This window comes from Silurus meridionalis, chromosome 18 (genome assembly GCF_014805685.1).
Source record: "Silurus meridionalis isolate SWU-2019-XX chromosome 18, ASM1480568v1, whole genome shotgun sequence".
Lineage (NCBI taxonomy): Eukaryota > Metazoa > Chordata > Actinopteri > Siluriformes > Siluridae > Silurus > Silurus meridionalis.
The window spans coordinates 19,733,405-19,747,210 of NC_060901.1; the positions used below are offsets into that span (position 1 = coordinate 19,733,405).

The 13,806-nt window shown below is 41.0% G+C and overlaps 1 protein-coding gene across 2 annotated transcripts in view; it reads left to right on the top strand.

The window, feature by feature from the left end:
- The window catches only part of nell2b (neural EGFL like 2b), a 43,689-nt gene that overhangs the window by 13,893 nt on the left and 15,990 nt on the right, over positions 1–13,806 (top strand). Inside the window, exons 4-15 of one of the 2 annotated variants that reach the window (XM_046874389.1) lie at positions 2,695–2,868; positions 2,948–3,044; positions 3,178–3,250; positions 3,356–3,471; positions 4,071–4,199; positions 4,323–4,425; positions 4,652–4,743; positions 4,861–4,963; positions 5,058–5,192; positions 7,231–7,356; positions 10,530–10,652; positions 11,022–11,117. In XM_046874389.1, the coding sequence (XP_046730345.1) occupies positions 2,695–2,868; positions 2,948–3,044; positions 3,178–3,250; positions 3,356–3,471; positions 4,071–4,199; positions 4,323–4,425; positions 4,652–4,743; positions 4,861–4,963; positions 5,058–5,192; positions 7,231–7,356; positions 10,530–10,652; positions 11,022–11,117 (1,367 nt within the window). The remainder of the gene's footprint in view (positions 1–2,694; positions 2,869–2,947; positions 3,045–3,177; positions 3,251–3,355; positions 3,472–4,070; positions 4,200–4,322; positions 4,426–4,651; positions 4,744–4,860; positions 4,964–5,057; positions 5,193–7,230; positions 7,357–10,529; positions 10,653–11,021; positions 11,118–13,806) is intronic. The other variant, XM_046874390.1, reaches the window with a different exon arrangement.

Sequence of the window (13,806 nt, forward strand, 5' to 3'; positions counted from 1 at the left end):
GGTGAGGTGATAAAGGGGAGGTGATAAAGGGTGAGGTGATAAAAGCGTGAGGTGATAAAAGCGTGAGATGATAAAAGGGTGAGATGATAAAGGGGTGAGATGGTAAAGGGGTGAGATGGTAAAGGGGTGAGGTGATAAAGCGGTGAGATGATAAAGGGTGAGATGACAAAAGGGTGAGATGATGAAGGGTGAGATGATAAAGGGTGAGATGACAAAAGGGTCAGATGATAAAGGGTGAGTTGATAAAAGGTGAGATGATAAAGGGTCAGATGATAAAGGGTGAGTTAATAAATGAGTGAGGTGATAAAGGGATGATGTGATAAAACGGTGAGATGATAAAGGGTGAGATGATAAAGGGTGAGATGATAAAGGGTGAGATAATACAAGGGTGAGATGTTAAAAGTGTGAGATGATAAAGGGTTGAGATCTTAAAAGTGTGAGATGATAAAGAGTGAGATGATAAAGGGTGAGATGATAAAAGGATGAGGTGATAAAGGGTGATGTGATAAAACGGTGAGATGATAAAGGGTGAGATGATAAAAGGTGAGATGATAAAGGGTGAGGTGATAAAGGGTGATGTGATAAAAGGTGAGATGATAAAGGGGTAAGATGTTAAAAGTGTGAGATGATAATGGGGTGAGGTGATAAAAGGTGAGATGATAAAGGGTGAGATGTTAAAAGTGTGAGATGTTAAAAGTGTGAGATGATAATGGGGTGAGATGTTAAAAGTGTGAGATGATAATGGGGTGAGATGTTAAAAGTGTGAGATGTTAATGGGGTGAGATGTTAAAAGTGTGAGATGATAAAGGGTGAGATGTTAAAAGTGTGAGATGATAAAAGGTGAGGTGATAAAAGGTGAGATGTTAAAAGTGAGATGATAATGGGGTGAGATGTTAAAAGTGTGAGATGTTAATGGGGTGAGATGTTAAAAGTGTGGGATGATAATGGGGTGAGATGTTAAAAGTGTGAGATGATAATGGGGTGAGATGTTAAAAGTGTGAGATGATAATGGGGTGAGGTGAGAAAGGGGTGAGATGATAAAAGGTGAGATGTTAAAAGTGTGAGATGTTAAAAGTGTGAGATGATAAAAGGTGAGATGTTAAAAGTGTGAGATGATAATGGGGTGAGATGTTAAAAGTGTGAGATGTTAATGGGGTGAGATGTTAAAAGTGTGGGATGATAATGGGGTGAGATGTTAAAAGTGTGAGATGATAATGGGGTGAGATGTTAAAAGTGTGAGATGATAATGGGGTGAGGTGAGAAAGGGGTGAGATGATAAAAGGTGAGATGTTAAAAGTGTGAGATGTTAAAAGTGTGAGATGATAAAAGGTGAGATGTTAAAAGTGTGAGATGATAATGGGGTGAGATGTTAAAAGTGTGAGATGATAATGGGGTGAGATGTTAAAAGTGTGAGATGTTAATGGGGTGAGATGTTAAAAGTGTGGGATGTTAATGGGGTGAAGTGATAAAGAGTTGAGATGATAAAGCGAGGGGTAATGATTGGAAGAGAACTGTTAATTGTCATGTTTGATGGATAGATCATTTTCTTTTGCCTGAATATCTGATCGCAGGGGTCTTTGCTGTCATAATGACAGATTGGCAGATCAATAAAAAAATCCATGCAGATGTAATAATCCACACCCACAGTTAGAGAGCGTGAGAGTTTAATGACCAGGTGGATATATGTGTTCTAATGATTGGTTCCACACTGAGGTTTTAGAGCTGGAAAGATGGCCAGAGTCTCGAAATGGGTTTATGTTAATGATTCTCCAGGTCTTGCCGTTCTTCTTGACCTGTCATTTTTATTCTTTGTCACTGCAATCACAGGCCTGAAACTGCTCTCATTGATGTTTCTGTGGTGAAGGAAACCATGTGTGTATGACCTGTTAATCAATGCCTCATTAATCACGTTTACCACCAGCTGATTACTTTTACTTCCTTTTTTAGTTCCGTTCACAGCTTGGAAAATCTACAAATCAATTCCAAGTGAAAATGTTTAGGATTTTTGGAGACACATAAGAAGATCAAACAACAAATATAACCAATAAAGATACATAATAAAAAAATAATATGTAATAATTATAATAATGTTTTGCTCCAGATACATAAAGTGAGTTCCAATGGCTTTAAACAGCCACAGTGAAAACACCTGTAAAGGAATTTCCAGGTGTGTAAAGGAATTCCCAGGTGTGTAAAGGAATTCCCAGGTGTGTTATTTCTGTACTATTTCACTTTTACAGTAAACAGGTAAAAGCGCTGGAGTGCTTTGTTTGCATTGGAATCCGTTGGTGTTCACACTCAATAAGTCCAAAAATCCCAGAGAGCCATCACTGTCAGCTCAGATACATAATCCCACCTGGTCTTTTTCCGGTCTTCACCTGTCCAATTGTGTGAGTCAGATTCCTGTTCTTTTGCTGACAGGAGAGGAACCTGATGTGGTCTTCTGATGTTGTAGCTCACCCACCTTGAGGTTGCATGTTTTCAGAATTCTGAGATGGTTTTCTGCTTATCACAGTTGTAAAGAGTGATTATCACTGTGATTGTAAGTGTGTATTTCTGAGATTCTTATATGTGAATGGAAGCTCAAACCAATTGGGTGATTTTACTGTTATCTCTTTGATCCACAGTGCAGAATCCTGATGTGTACTGATTATTAAAGAGATAAGACTTTAATGTGTTCCTTGTATTGAGCAGGTATCTGGAGCTGGAGAGCAACGGTCAGCGCAGTGAAATCCGCCTGCACTACTGGATGGCAGAACAGCAGAACCGCACTGAGATTTTCCCCTACAACCTGGCAGATGCCCGCTGGCACAGAGTGGCACTGACGCTCAGCACTACTCAGCTGGTGCTCTACGTGGACTGCAGCAGGTGGGGGAGATGAAGACGTCGCATTTACATGACTTTATCTTTCGCAAACACGCTTTTAAAACAAACGTTTTCTTTGTAGAATTTATGAGAGGATTGTAGAGACACCATCACTGGACATTCCTGCAGGAACAACTGTGTGGCTTGGCCAAAGAAATAACGTCCATGGATTCTTTAAGGTACGGACGCCTTCTAACTGTAGCTCTGTATGAGTTTTATCCTGACGCATGCTAATGAAGAGTCTACAGGAAGGTTATTTCCACCTGCCGTCGATTCATACGTTTTTATTAACATCTCTGGAATTTTTCACAGGGTGTAATGCAGGACGTTCAGTTGGTGTTGGTGTCTCAGGGATACATCTCACAGTGTCCTGACCTCAACCGCAGTGAGTGCAAGAAACATGCTCACATTTCTGATCTCATCGTACAGTTATATAAACCTGCCTGATGGAACACATTAAAACAAGCAACAATTCGTTTTAAATACGCAGCAAGCTCCTCACTGATCCACACTGATGTTTCAGCATGTCCAACCTGCAACGATTTCCACGGGCTGGTACAGAAGATCATGGAGCTGCAGGAGATCCTTGCTGAAACATCTGGAAAGGTATTTGCTTTTTTGAGTGTTTAAGATTCCGAATGTAGTCATGTATTACAGCAGAAAGACAAGAATTTTGCTGCATTTTGGACATTTAGCTTGTGTGTTTTAATGGAAGGTGGGTTTCATTGTGATGATGATGATGATGATGATGATGATGATGATCTGGAATATCTGAATAAAAAAGTCACTCCAGATTGTAAAGCTGAAGGACGATAATTGAAAAGCAGAGTGAGTGAGCAGGAGCTGCCTGGAATACTAACAATATAAACACACATTTAATCCTTCTCATGTGTGTGTGTGTGTGTGTGTGTGTCTGTGTGTGTGTGTGTGTGTGTGTGATTGTGTGTGTGTGTGTGTGTGTGTGTGTGTGTTGTTCATCACAAATGTTTCTATCTAGAGATAATAGCAGATAGAAATTACATTTTTGTCATTTTTCAAGTTAAAACAGGAAACTGGGGCTCATTCTTATGTTTTCAGTGTTGCTCTCATCCTGAGAGCAGCATAAAGTCTAAAATGTGTGTTTGTGTGTGTGTGTGTGTGTGTGTGTGTGTGTGTGTGTGTGTGTGTGTGTGTGTGTGTGTGTGTGTGTGTGTGTGTGTTTGCAGCTTGCTCGTGCAGAAGAACGAATGAAGACTCTGGATGGCTGTTACTGTGAGAAGACCTGTTCCCTAGACGGAGAGATTTACAGAGACGAGGATGTCTGGATAGACGGCTGCAGGAACTGCACGTGTTTGGTACGAAGTTTTCGTGAGGTTTCTATAAAATAAAAGCTCTTTCATCCTCTGAAGTAAAGCAGAAGGTTAGAAGTGTTGATCGTAACAGAGCTGGACTTCTCCTCTGCATCTTCTGAACTGTAGAATGGCAGTGTTGAGTGTGAGAGAATCTTCTGTCCTGAACCTCAGTGTCCTCCAGATACTGCACCAGCCTACATTCCTGGAGCGTGCTGTAAAGAGTGTCAGCGTGAGTATACACACACACACACACACACACACACACACACACACACACACACACAATTCAGTGTTCATGTGGAGCTGAGTGCCGACATGTTTCAGTAAACAGAGTTAATGACTCTTTGATTAATGACTAAATCTGTAACTTAATAGGACACTAACTAATCATGTCTGTCTGTGTGTGTGTGTGTGTGTGTGTGTGTGTGTGTGTGTGTGTGTGTGTGTGTGTGTAGCTGTGTGTGTTCTCAGAGGGAGAGTGTATGTGGAAGGGGAAAGGAAGAACGTACCTGACTCTACAGGAAACTGTCTGCTTTATGAGTGCAGGGTGAGCAGGAGCTGCCTGGAATACTAACAATATAAACACATTTAATCCTTCTCATGTTTGTGTATGTGTGTGTGTGTGTGTGTGTGTGTGTGTGTGTGTGTGTGTGTGTGTGTGCAGGACCGTAAGATGCGAAGACTTGAAATCTCAAACTGTCCAGAGCTCAACTGCCCTGAATCAGAACAGATAACCCTCACAGACCGCTGCTGTAAAGTGTGTCAAGGTAACACACACACACACACACACACACACACACACACACACACACACACACACACACATGCTGCAGAGTGTTTTATGTGGTTTCTCTCTGGCAGGACATGATTTCTGTGCGGACGGTTTCAGCAGTAGATGTGTGGAGAACTCGGAGTGTGTGAATTCGGAGGCAGGAGCCTGCTGCAGCTGCAGAGACGGATACAGACCACTGCGGGAGGATAGCGCATACTGCCAAGGTACCTAACGACCCGCTCAGGAAATAAACAATCCTGCTTCAGCAGATGTTTAATTACACACACACACATACACACACACACACACACACACACACACACACACACACACACACACACATACCTGTCTATATAAAAAAAAGACGTAGATCAAAACAAAAACTCAGCCATGAGGTTGAAGGAAGTTGCTGTAGAGTCAGAGTTACTTAGAGGAACAGGTCAAGTGATAACTACAAAAAAATATCTGCTCCATTGAAGGCTCCTTGGTCACCTTGAAAGAGGTTTGGAAGGTGGGGTTTTTGTAAATAGATGTGACCAGGAGCATGATGGTCACTCTGGGAGAAACTTATGAAAGGTCCACCATCACTGCACCATGAGAAAAGATATTCGAAGCCTGTGTGCTAAATGTGAAGCTGAATGTAATGAAACAGTCATTTAGGTTGGAAGTGAGTTTTCACCACAGCTTCTCCAGAAGTCTGATTTCTCCTCACTCTGCATGAGACAGAAGAAACCAGACTCCTGGAGAAGCTGTGGTGAAAACTCACTTCCAACCTGAATGACTGTTTCATTACAACCATCATCCTTGTGTGTCTAATTAATGCTTCACATGCTGGAATACAGAATGTGTGTGTGTGTGTGTGTGTGTGTGTGTGTGTGTGTGTGTGTGTGTGTGTATATCGGATTGAATGAGTAAATGTATTATGTGCACTCATACAGAAAACCCAACATACTGTACAGCAGCTTAATTAGCAGGGAATGTTACAGTGTGTGTGTGTGTGTGTGTGTGTGTGTGTGTGTGTGTAGATACACACACCTGAGCTGAACACTTCATCAGTATGTGCCTCGGAGCTGTAGGTTATTATTGTGAGATTAAAGACGTCTGTGGTTCATTAGTGGCTCGTATTAAACCCCCTACAGTGTACAGAACACTGAACACATTATTGCAGCCATTTCACCTTGCTGTGACCTTGACCTTGATTCGGATCCATTGCAGAATCTAATCTATTGGTTACAGTAATAATTCCATGCTAAGTTTACATTTTGGAAGACAACTTAACATTTATCACAATCACACCACTAAGCAGCTTTGGGTTTAAGGGCCTTGCTCAGCGGCCCAGGAGGGGCGACTTTGTGTGGCTGGGATTTTAACTCATGCCCTTTGGAGCTAAAGAATACAAACAGATATCTCAGATAGACATACTAATGGATGGATGAAAGAAAGGGCAAAAGCACAGCAGTTCTTTTTGATAATCAGGTGGAAAGTAATTAAAGAAAAAAATGCCCTTGCTGTGACCTTTCCATCGCTTAAGTCTATTTCAAACTCATGAGTTCATCTGCAGGTTTTAATAAAAATCTCCTAGAAAAGAAAACACTCGTTTCATAATTCAGGCAAATCGCAAAAATCATACAATACAAGAAGATTGTTGGTTTATGGACATGGAAAGAAGGTTATTAAGGAATATGGAGATATTATAGATAGAAGACTGTAACCTGATGGAAACACACGTGATGGAGGACGTGTGAAGCCCAGTGTGAGACTTAAACACATGCTAATGAGAGGTGTCAAGGTGTGCGTGTTCAGTGACGTGACCAGGAAGGTGGCTAGTTTATGTGACATGAGGGATTGATGGAAGGTCCTGTAATGAAATAATCTTGAAAACCACTGATTTGTTGTGAAGGTTAAAAGCTTCACACTGTGGCCTGTTTTCATTACTCAGCAGTTTACCCCAGTCAGAGAGCGCCGTTTCATCAGACCCAAATTTCAGAACTTATTACATTATACTTGATGTGAACAGGCCACTCACTGCTCCTGAGGATGTTCTCCACATACACAGTCTGAGGAGCAGTGAGGCTCTTCGGAGGTTAAACTCAGGAACCATGAAGATGGATTTGGACTGTAATTAATATAAACAGTTTGTTATAATGGTGTAGGACTGCAATCACCAGGAACAGTTTTACACTCGAGTCTCCATCGGTGAACAGGTTTTTCACCCTCATCTGATACATTTCTGAGGTCTGATTGTTGTGTGTTGTGTTGCAGATATCGATGAGTGTGCAGAGGGAAAACACTACTGCAGGGAGAACACCGTGTGTGTGAACACACCAGGATCCTTCATGTGTGTGTGTAACAACGGCTACATCCGGATTGATGATTACTCCTGCACTGGTGAGTGTGAGCTTGATTACATACAGGTGTAGAGAGTGTGTGTGTGTGTGTGTGCGTATGTGTGTGCGTGTGAGTGCATGTGTGTGCGTGTGTGTGCGTGTGTGTGTGTGTGTGTGTGTGTGTGCACATGAGTATGAATTTGTAAAGACCGTGTGTTAATAAAGTGTAGAGTAAGCGTTCTTCTCTGCGGTTGGACTTAATTACACTGAGATGTGTGTTGTGTTTCCTCGTTATCTCCTCTCAGACTCAGAGTCGTCTCGCTAAGCGTTACACTTGTGCTTTCTCTCTGGTTTTAATATTATGGACTTGATGTTCTAAATGAACTCGATTGTGGAATGAAAGATGTATTAATGCTGCACACACTCCTGCTCCTGAACCCTTGATGGTGGTGTGTAACTCAGGTTTTTATCCTTCACAGTGTGGAGAAACGCAGGAAATTATTTTCTCGTTTACTCATTCAGGACCAGAGCCCTTTCTAGCCTCTTCGGCACCCTAGCCGACATTCTCACGTGTCTTTTGTACACGTGTGTGATTAGGAACAGGGAGTTGTTCCATCGTGACTTCCTGTTTCACAGGGGTTTAAATATGAGGTAACACACAGGTCAAAAGCTAACGCTAATTCATTTTATCAGCACTCATTTTATTCACGTGCGATTAATGCAGCACGAAATTCTGTGTGACCATTTTTATTCAAAATATAAATAAATAAAAAAGATGGGAAATTAAAATGTCAACGCAACACACATTTATTCACGACATCTTTCTTTACTCAGATATTTTTACTGATGCGCCGAGTCTCAAATCAGCGGCAAAATCCGGCGTGATGCACAAATCCGACGATTAAAAACCTCCATTTGTGTCGATTTACGCAATTTAAAACCTCGTAATTACTTCCAATAAAACATTTACAAGAGTAGCTTGACGTGCTGCGCTGTACTCCAGAAACGTGTTGATGTAAATAAACTGCTCGCTGTAACGAGAGAAGTGATTTATTATTGTGTCTAACAGACATGAAAAACATCTATGACCTTTAAAACATGTTTAGACTTCATGCTCTATGTTGAGTTTAGTTTCACTAATAATTAACATACATTTGCATAAAGCATCAATATTTGTCCATGTTTATGTTGATTAGAGTATTTTTAAAACTTGTATTTATTTTAGGTACATTTATTTTTTTTATTTCAATATTTTTCACTTTTATTTCTGTTTTGGAATTTAAATATTGATTGGAAATAAAATAGGGAAGTTAATTATAATTATACTTTCTTTTGTAAATTATTAAACATGTCCGTGTGTGTGTGTGTGTGTGTGTGTGTGTGTGTGTGTGTGTGTGTGTGTGTGTTGATAAACTGCTGTTGCTAATCACAACCTTCTAACAACTACACTGAGACCTTTAATTACTATCTTGAACATGGTTCCAGTTTCATTGCTTTCATGTCAGTGTGTGTGTGTGTGTGTGTGTGTGTGTGTGTGTGTGTGTGTGTGTTGTGCTGATAAACTGCTGTTGCTAATCACAACCTTCTAACAACTACACTGAGACCTTTTAATTACTATCTTGAACATGGTTCCAGTTTCATTGCTTTCATGTCAGTGTGTGTGTGTGTGTGTGTGTGTGTGTGTGTGTGTGTGTGTGTGTGTGTGTGTGTGTGTGTGTGTGTGTGTGTGTGTGTGTGTGTTCAAAAGAATTTGATCTGAAGTAATGAAGGCTGTATGAAGGCTGCTGATAAAATACTTCAAAAAGAATAAGAATTCCGGGTGAAGTTTTAAAGGTTACCTCGGAACATCTAGGTGACCTCGTGGTTTCTGGAGGATCTGCAGCTTAGTGTTATTTTAAGGTGCAGATTGACAGGGTTTTTGGGCACTACATGGCCAAAAGTTTGTGGACAGATGACCATCAGATTTGGTGTGTGCTTTTTGAACATCCCATTCTACATGTAGTATTATAACCTCCAGTCTTCTGGGAAGATGTTCCAGATGTTGTGAGCTCTATGTTGAGTTCTATAGCAGAAGATGTTGTGAGTTCTATAGCAGAAGATGATGTGAGTTCTATAGCAGAAGATGTTGTGAGTTCTATAGCAGAAGATGTTTTGAATTCTATAGCAGAAGATGTTTTGAGTTCTATAGCAGAAGATGTTTTGAGTTCTATAGCAGATGTCTAAAGGTCTATAGAAGATGCTGTGAGTTCTATAGCAGATGTTGTGAGTTCTATAGCAGAATATGTTTTGAGTTCTATAGCAGAAGATGTTTTGACTTCTATAGCAGAAGATGTTGTGAGTTCTATAGCAGAAGATGTTGTGAGTTCTATAGCAGAAGATGTTGTGAGTTCTATAGCAGAAGATGTTGTGAGTTCTATAGCAGATGTTTTGAGTTGTATAGCAGAAGATGTTTTGAGTTCTATAGCAGATGTCTAAAGGTCTATAGAAGATGCTATGAGTTCTATAGCAGATGTTTTGAGTTCTATAGCAGAAGATGTTTTGAGTTCTATAGCAGATGTCTAAAGGTCTATAGAAGATGCTATGAGTTCTATAGCAGATGTTGTGAGTTCTATAGCAGAAGATGTTGTGAGCTCTATAGCAGAAGATGTTGTGAGTTCTATAGCAGAAGATGTTTTGAGTTCTATAGCAGAAGATGTTGTGAGCTCTATAGCAGATGTTGTGAGCTCTATAGCAGATGTTGTGAGCTCTATAGCAGAAGATGTTGTGAGTTCTATAGCAGAAGATGTTTTGAGTTCTAAAGCAGAAGATGTTGTGAGCTCTATAGCAGATGTTGTGAGCTCTATAGCAGATGTTGTGAGCTCTACATCAGCATCTCAAGATGAAACAATTGTGTGTGTCGTTTCGGGGATGAAGCCACATTATGGCTGGAATAGTTTGGGTGTCCCAATACTTTTGGTCACATGATGTCTGTGTAATATAAGAGAATGATTTCTCTGTCTGAGCTCTCAGTTCTCACACTCTCTGCTCCAGAACACAAAGTCTTTCTATTCCTTTACCACTGCTTCATATCTACAGACAGCCTTGAGGCCCGTTCTCCCAAATGAGCTGAAAAACACTGCATTTTCTTCTTGCAGGTTCAGACTGAGGATTTGTTCAGACCAGCGCTACCTGCTGGTGATGCTCATACACAAACTAGCCTTTTTCACAGTATTCATTTCCTGTGTGTATTTTCAGAGCATAACGAGTGTGTGAGTGGCCTACACGACTGCGATGAGAACGCACTTTGCTTTAATACGGTTGGAGGACACAGCTGCACCTGCAAACCGGGGTACCTGGGTAACGGCACCATCTGCAGAGGTGAGCTAACCCAACGTTTTCCATCGCAGACTAGAGCGCTGTATGTTGGAATATCTACAGGAAAGATGGTGCTCATTTCTTAGAGGGATGTCGAATCTGTTCTGGCAGCTCGTGCCATGGTGGTCTGACATCTTCACATTATTTCTTCTCTAATTGGTCTCATATGCCTGAGAAGCCACTGAGATCTTGCATGTAAACAGCTGTCACATGCACAGTAGCATGAAGTTGATGACAGAGAGAAGAACTGTGTGATGGCAGTGAATGGATTTTATTACATTGTAGATTGTGTGTGTGTGTGTGTGTGTGTGTGTGTGTGTGTGTGTGTGTGTGTGTGTGTGTTTGTGTGTGTGTTGCTCTTTGTTGCTGCAGCTCAGTGTGATGGATTGTGCCATAACGGAGGCTCCTGTGTGGCTCCAGACACATGCGTCTGCCAACAAGGTTTTACTGGGAAGAGATGTGAAGCAGGTGAGAGTGTAAAAATCTACTGCTGGTCTGAACTCAACTCACACACACGTGACGAGACGAGACGTTAATCAGAACGTAGCAGAAGCTCTAAAACCGATCCAGGGGCATGCGCCAGAATTCAGTTCTCTGCTTATGAATGGAGCAAGATGGCGGTCGTGTGTGATGAAGGGAAGAAATGTAGGGTGAAGGAATCATTCATCAGAAAAACAACAAGAAAAAAAAAGTGTGTGTAAAAATCATCAGTGGCATGGAACCACACTGAGATCACCTCATGAAGACCACCTGAGTCTGAACACTGCGTTCTCACCTGCACCTGGGTTCCATTTTAACAGTCATTTGGGTTTTATTTATTATATGATATTTATAAACCCAAAAATCAGCTCAGGTTTGAAGTGGTGTGAACGGTGTGCAGTCTTCTGGGAGACTAGTTTTAGCCTCTGATTTACACGTAACATTTACAGACTTGACACGTACACCCTGAATTCACGTGCAAAGGTCTCGCTCTGGTTCCCTCGTTTGCCTTTAATGAGTGCAGGTTTTCAGTTTGGGGTTTTTCTAATTAAAGGTGTAAATGTAGAGCAGTGACTGTGGCTGTGGTGTTCTACTGTATTACTGTCTTCAGGAACACTGACTGTGTGCACGTGAGTGGAAATGAAGGGCAGGTTTAGGGGTTAAGATTAGGATTAGGGTTAGGGTTAAGATTAGGGTTAGAGTCAGAGTCTTTGATAGGGTTATAATGGGGGTTAAGGTTAAGGTTAGGGTTAAGGTTAAGATTATGTTTAGGGGTTAGGATTAGGTTTATCTGCCCATTTTTCTGCTTCTAACATCAACTTTGAGGAAAAAAATTTTCACCTGCTGCCTAATAAATAAATCCACTCAATAACAGGTGCCATGATGATCATCAGTGATCTTCACTTTAACCACTTATAATGTTATAATGCTATGCCTGATTGGTGTATACACACCAGAAGTTCTTTGTGTCTTCATTCCTCCTGTAATGAAACTCACACTGAGTAAATCTGATCAGATTCATATTACAATCATTATTTATACTGGTGTTTATTACGTAAAAGCGTCACAGCAGAGTTCAACAGCATTCAGAGACAAAACCTACACACTCATGTGTGAGTGACAGAAGCACGAGAGAGAAAACAAACACATCGACAGAGAGAATGAAAAGCTAATGCCAGGATTTGTGTGTGTGTGTGTGCGTCACTCATTTTGCAAGTGCGTTTGTTTCTGCTCTCTTTCTACTGGATGTTTCTGTTGAAAAAATGTCTGGTGGCCTGGAAATTTATTTTCAGAAGTTGAATTCTGGAAAACAGTGAAATGTGTTTTGACCCAAAAAAATGGAACAAAAGTGTGTGGATAGCTGAGGTTTTTAAACATCTCATTCCACATCTAGTGCCCATTTGCTATTATAATAATCTTCACTCTTCTGGGAAGATGTTCCACCAGATTTTGGACTGATGTAGGTGAGAAGGTGAGGAGGTCTGGGGTGCAGTCAGTGTTCATACAGGTTTGGGAACAGGTTTGGGTCTCCTTGTTCAAGTGGAGGGAGAAGGTTATCTGGTCTTGTGTTAGACTGAACACTGATTGATCATTTGGACAGTCAGTAGAGCTTTTTTTAGCTGCACTTAATCCTGAGTTAGCATCGCTCCAAAGCCTGCTTTAACCCCCGGGGTAGAGGAACCATTCACAGCCAGGGGTAGGAGACTCTGCTTCAACGCAGTTAACATTTAGTTCACCAACACATGAGATACACGTAGAGAGATGAAACGGGCTGGTGTAGGAACAGATGTGATCTAAACCTGAATTGAATTCTAGCTTTCTGCAGCAGATGTTAGATGTTGTGGATGTGATCAGAAGCACATGTGAATCAGGTGATGTGTGGTAGATAAGACTGTATGAGCAGTGTCAGTGTACAGCTCTGTGGAAGAAGGACAGATAGCAGATCTGATGACAGCAGGCCAACCTGAAAATCCTGCTGCACTAAACTCCACTTTTAGAGATTTCTCCGACTCAGGGAGCTTCATAAGAGGAATAATGTTGATATTAAATCTCATCATGTATCACAGATCTGCACACTCAAATCTACACATTTTAACTGGGACGATTTTGATAAAAATAAAAACCATAAATATTATAATTAATGACCCCCGACTTTTTCACTCACTTGTGATTAAGGAAACCCAAAAACCTGTTCCAGTACGACAATGAGCCTGTGCACAAAGCCAGATCCATGAAGATCTGCTTTCCATGGGTTGGAGTGTAAGATCTTGAGTAGCCTTCTACAGAGCTCTGTGCTTGTGGTGTTGTATTTGGATGTGACCATGAAGCTCTACACTCATTTAATCTTGTATTTACAGTAAATTACAGATCTCTCCATGTCACTCCCCCCGGAGCTCCTGCAGGAGACCTTCTCCGACTCGGCACTTATTTAATGAATGACGCAGCATTTAAGGTCCATTTGCTCATAATGCAGTATAATAAACCAGACACCATCTAATCCCACTATATGTAATTAGGAATCTCTGTATAATTAAGACGCTCCTTTAAAGGCCCCTCAGGAGACGTACAGAAGAACAACCACTAGTGATATCCATAACTATGAGAAAACTCTGTCATATCTTTTTATGAAACAACGCCTGTAAACTGAGAGCTGATTTCCAGTGAACTTTAGGCATGA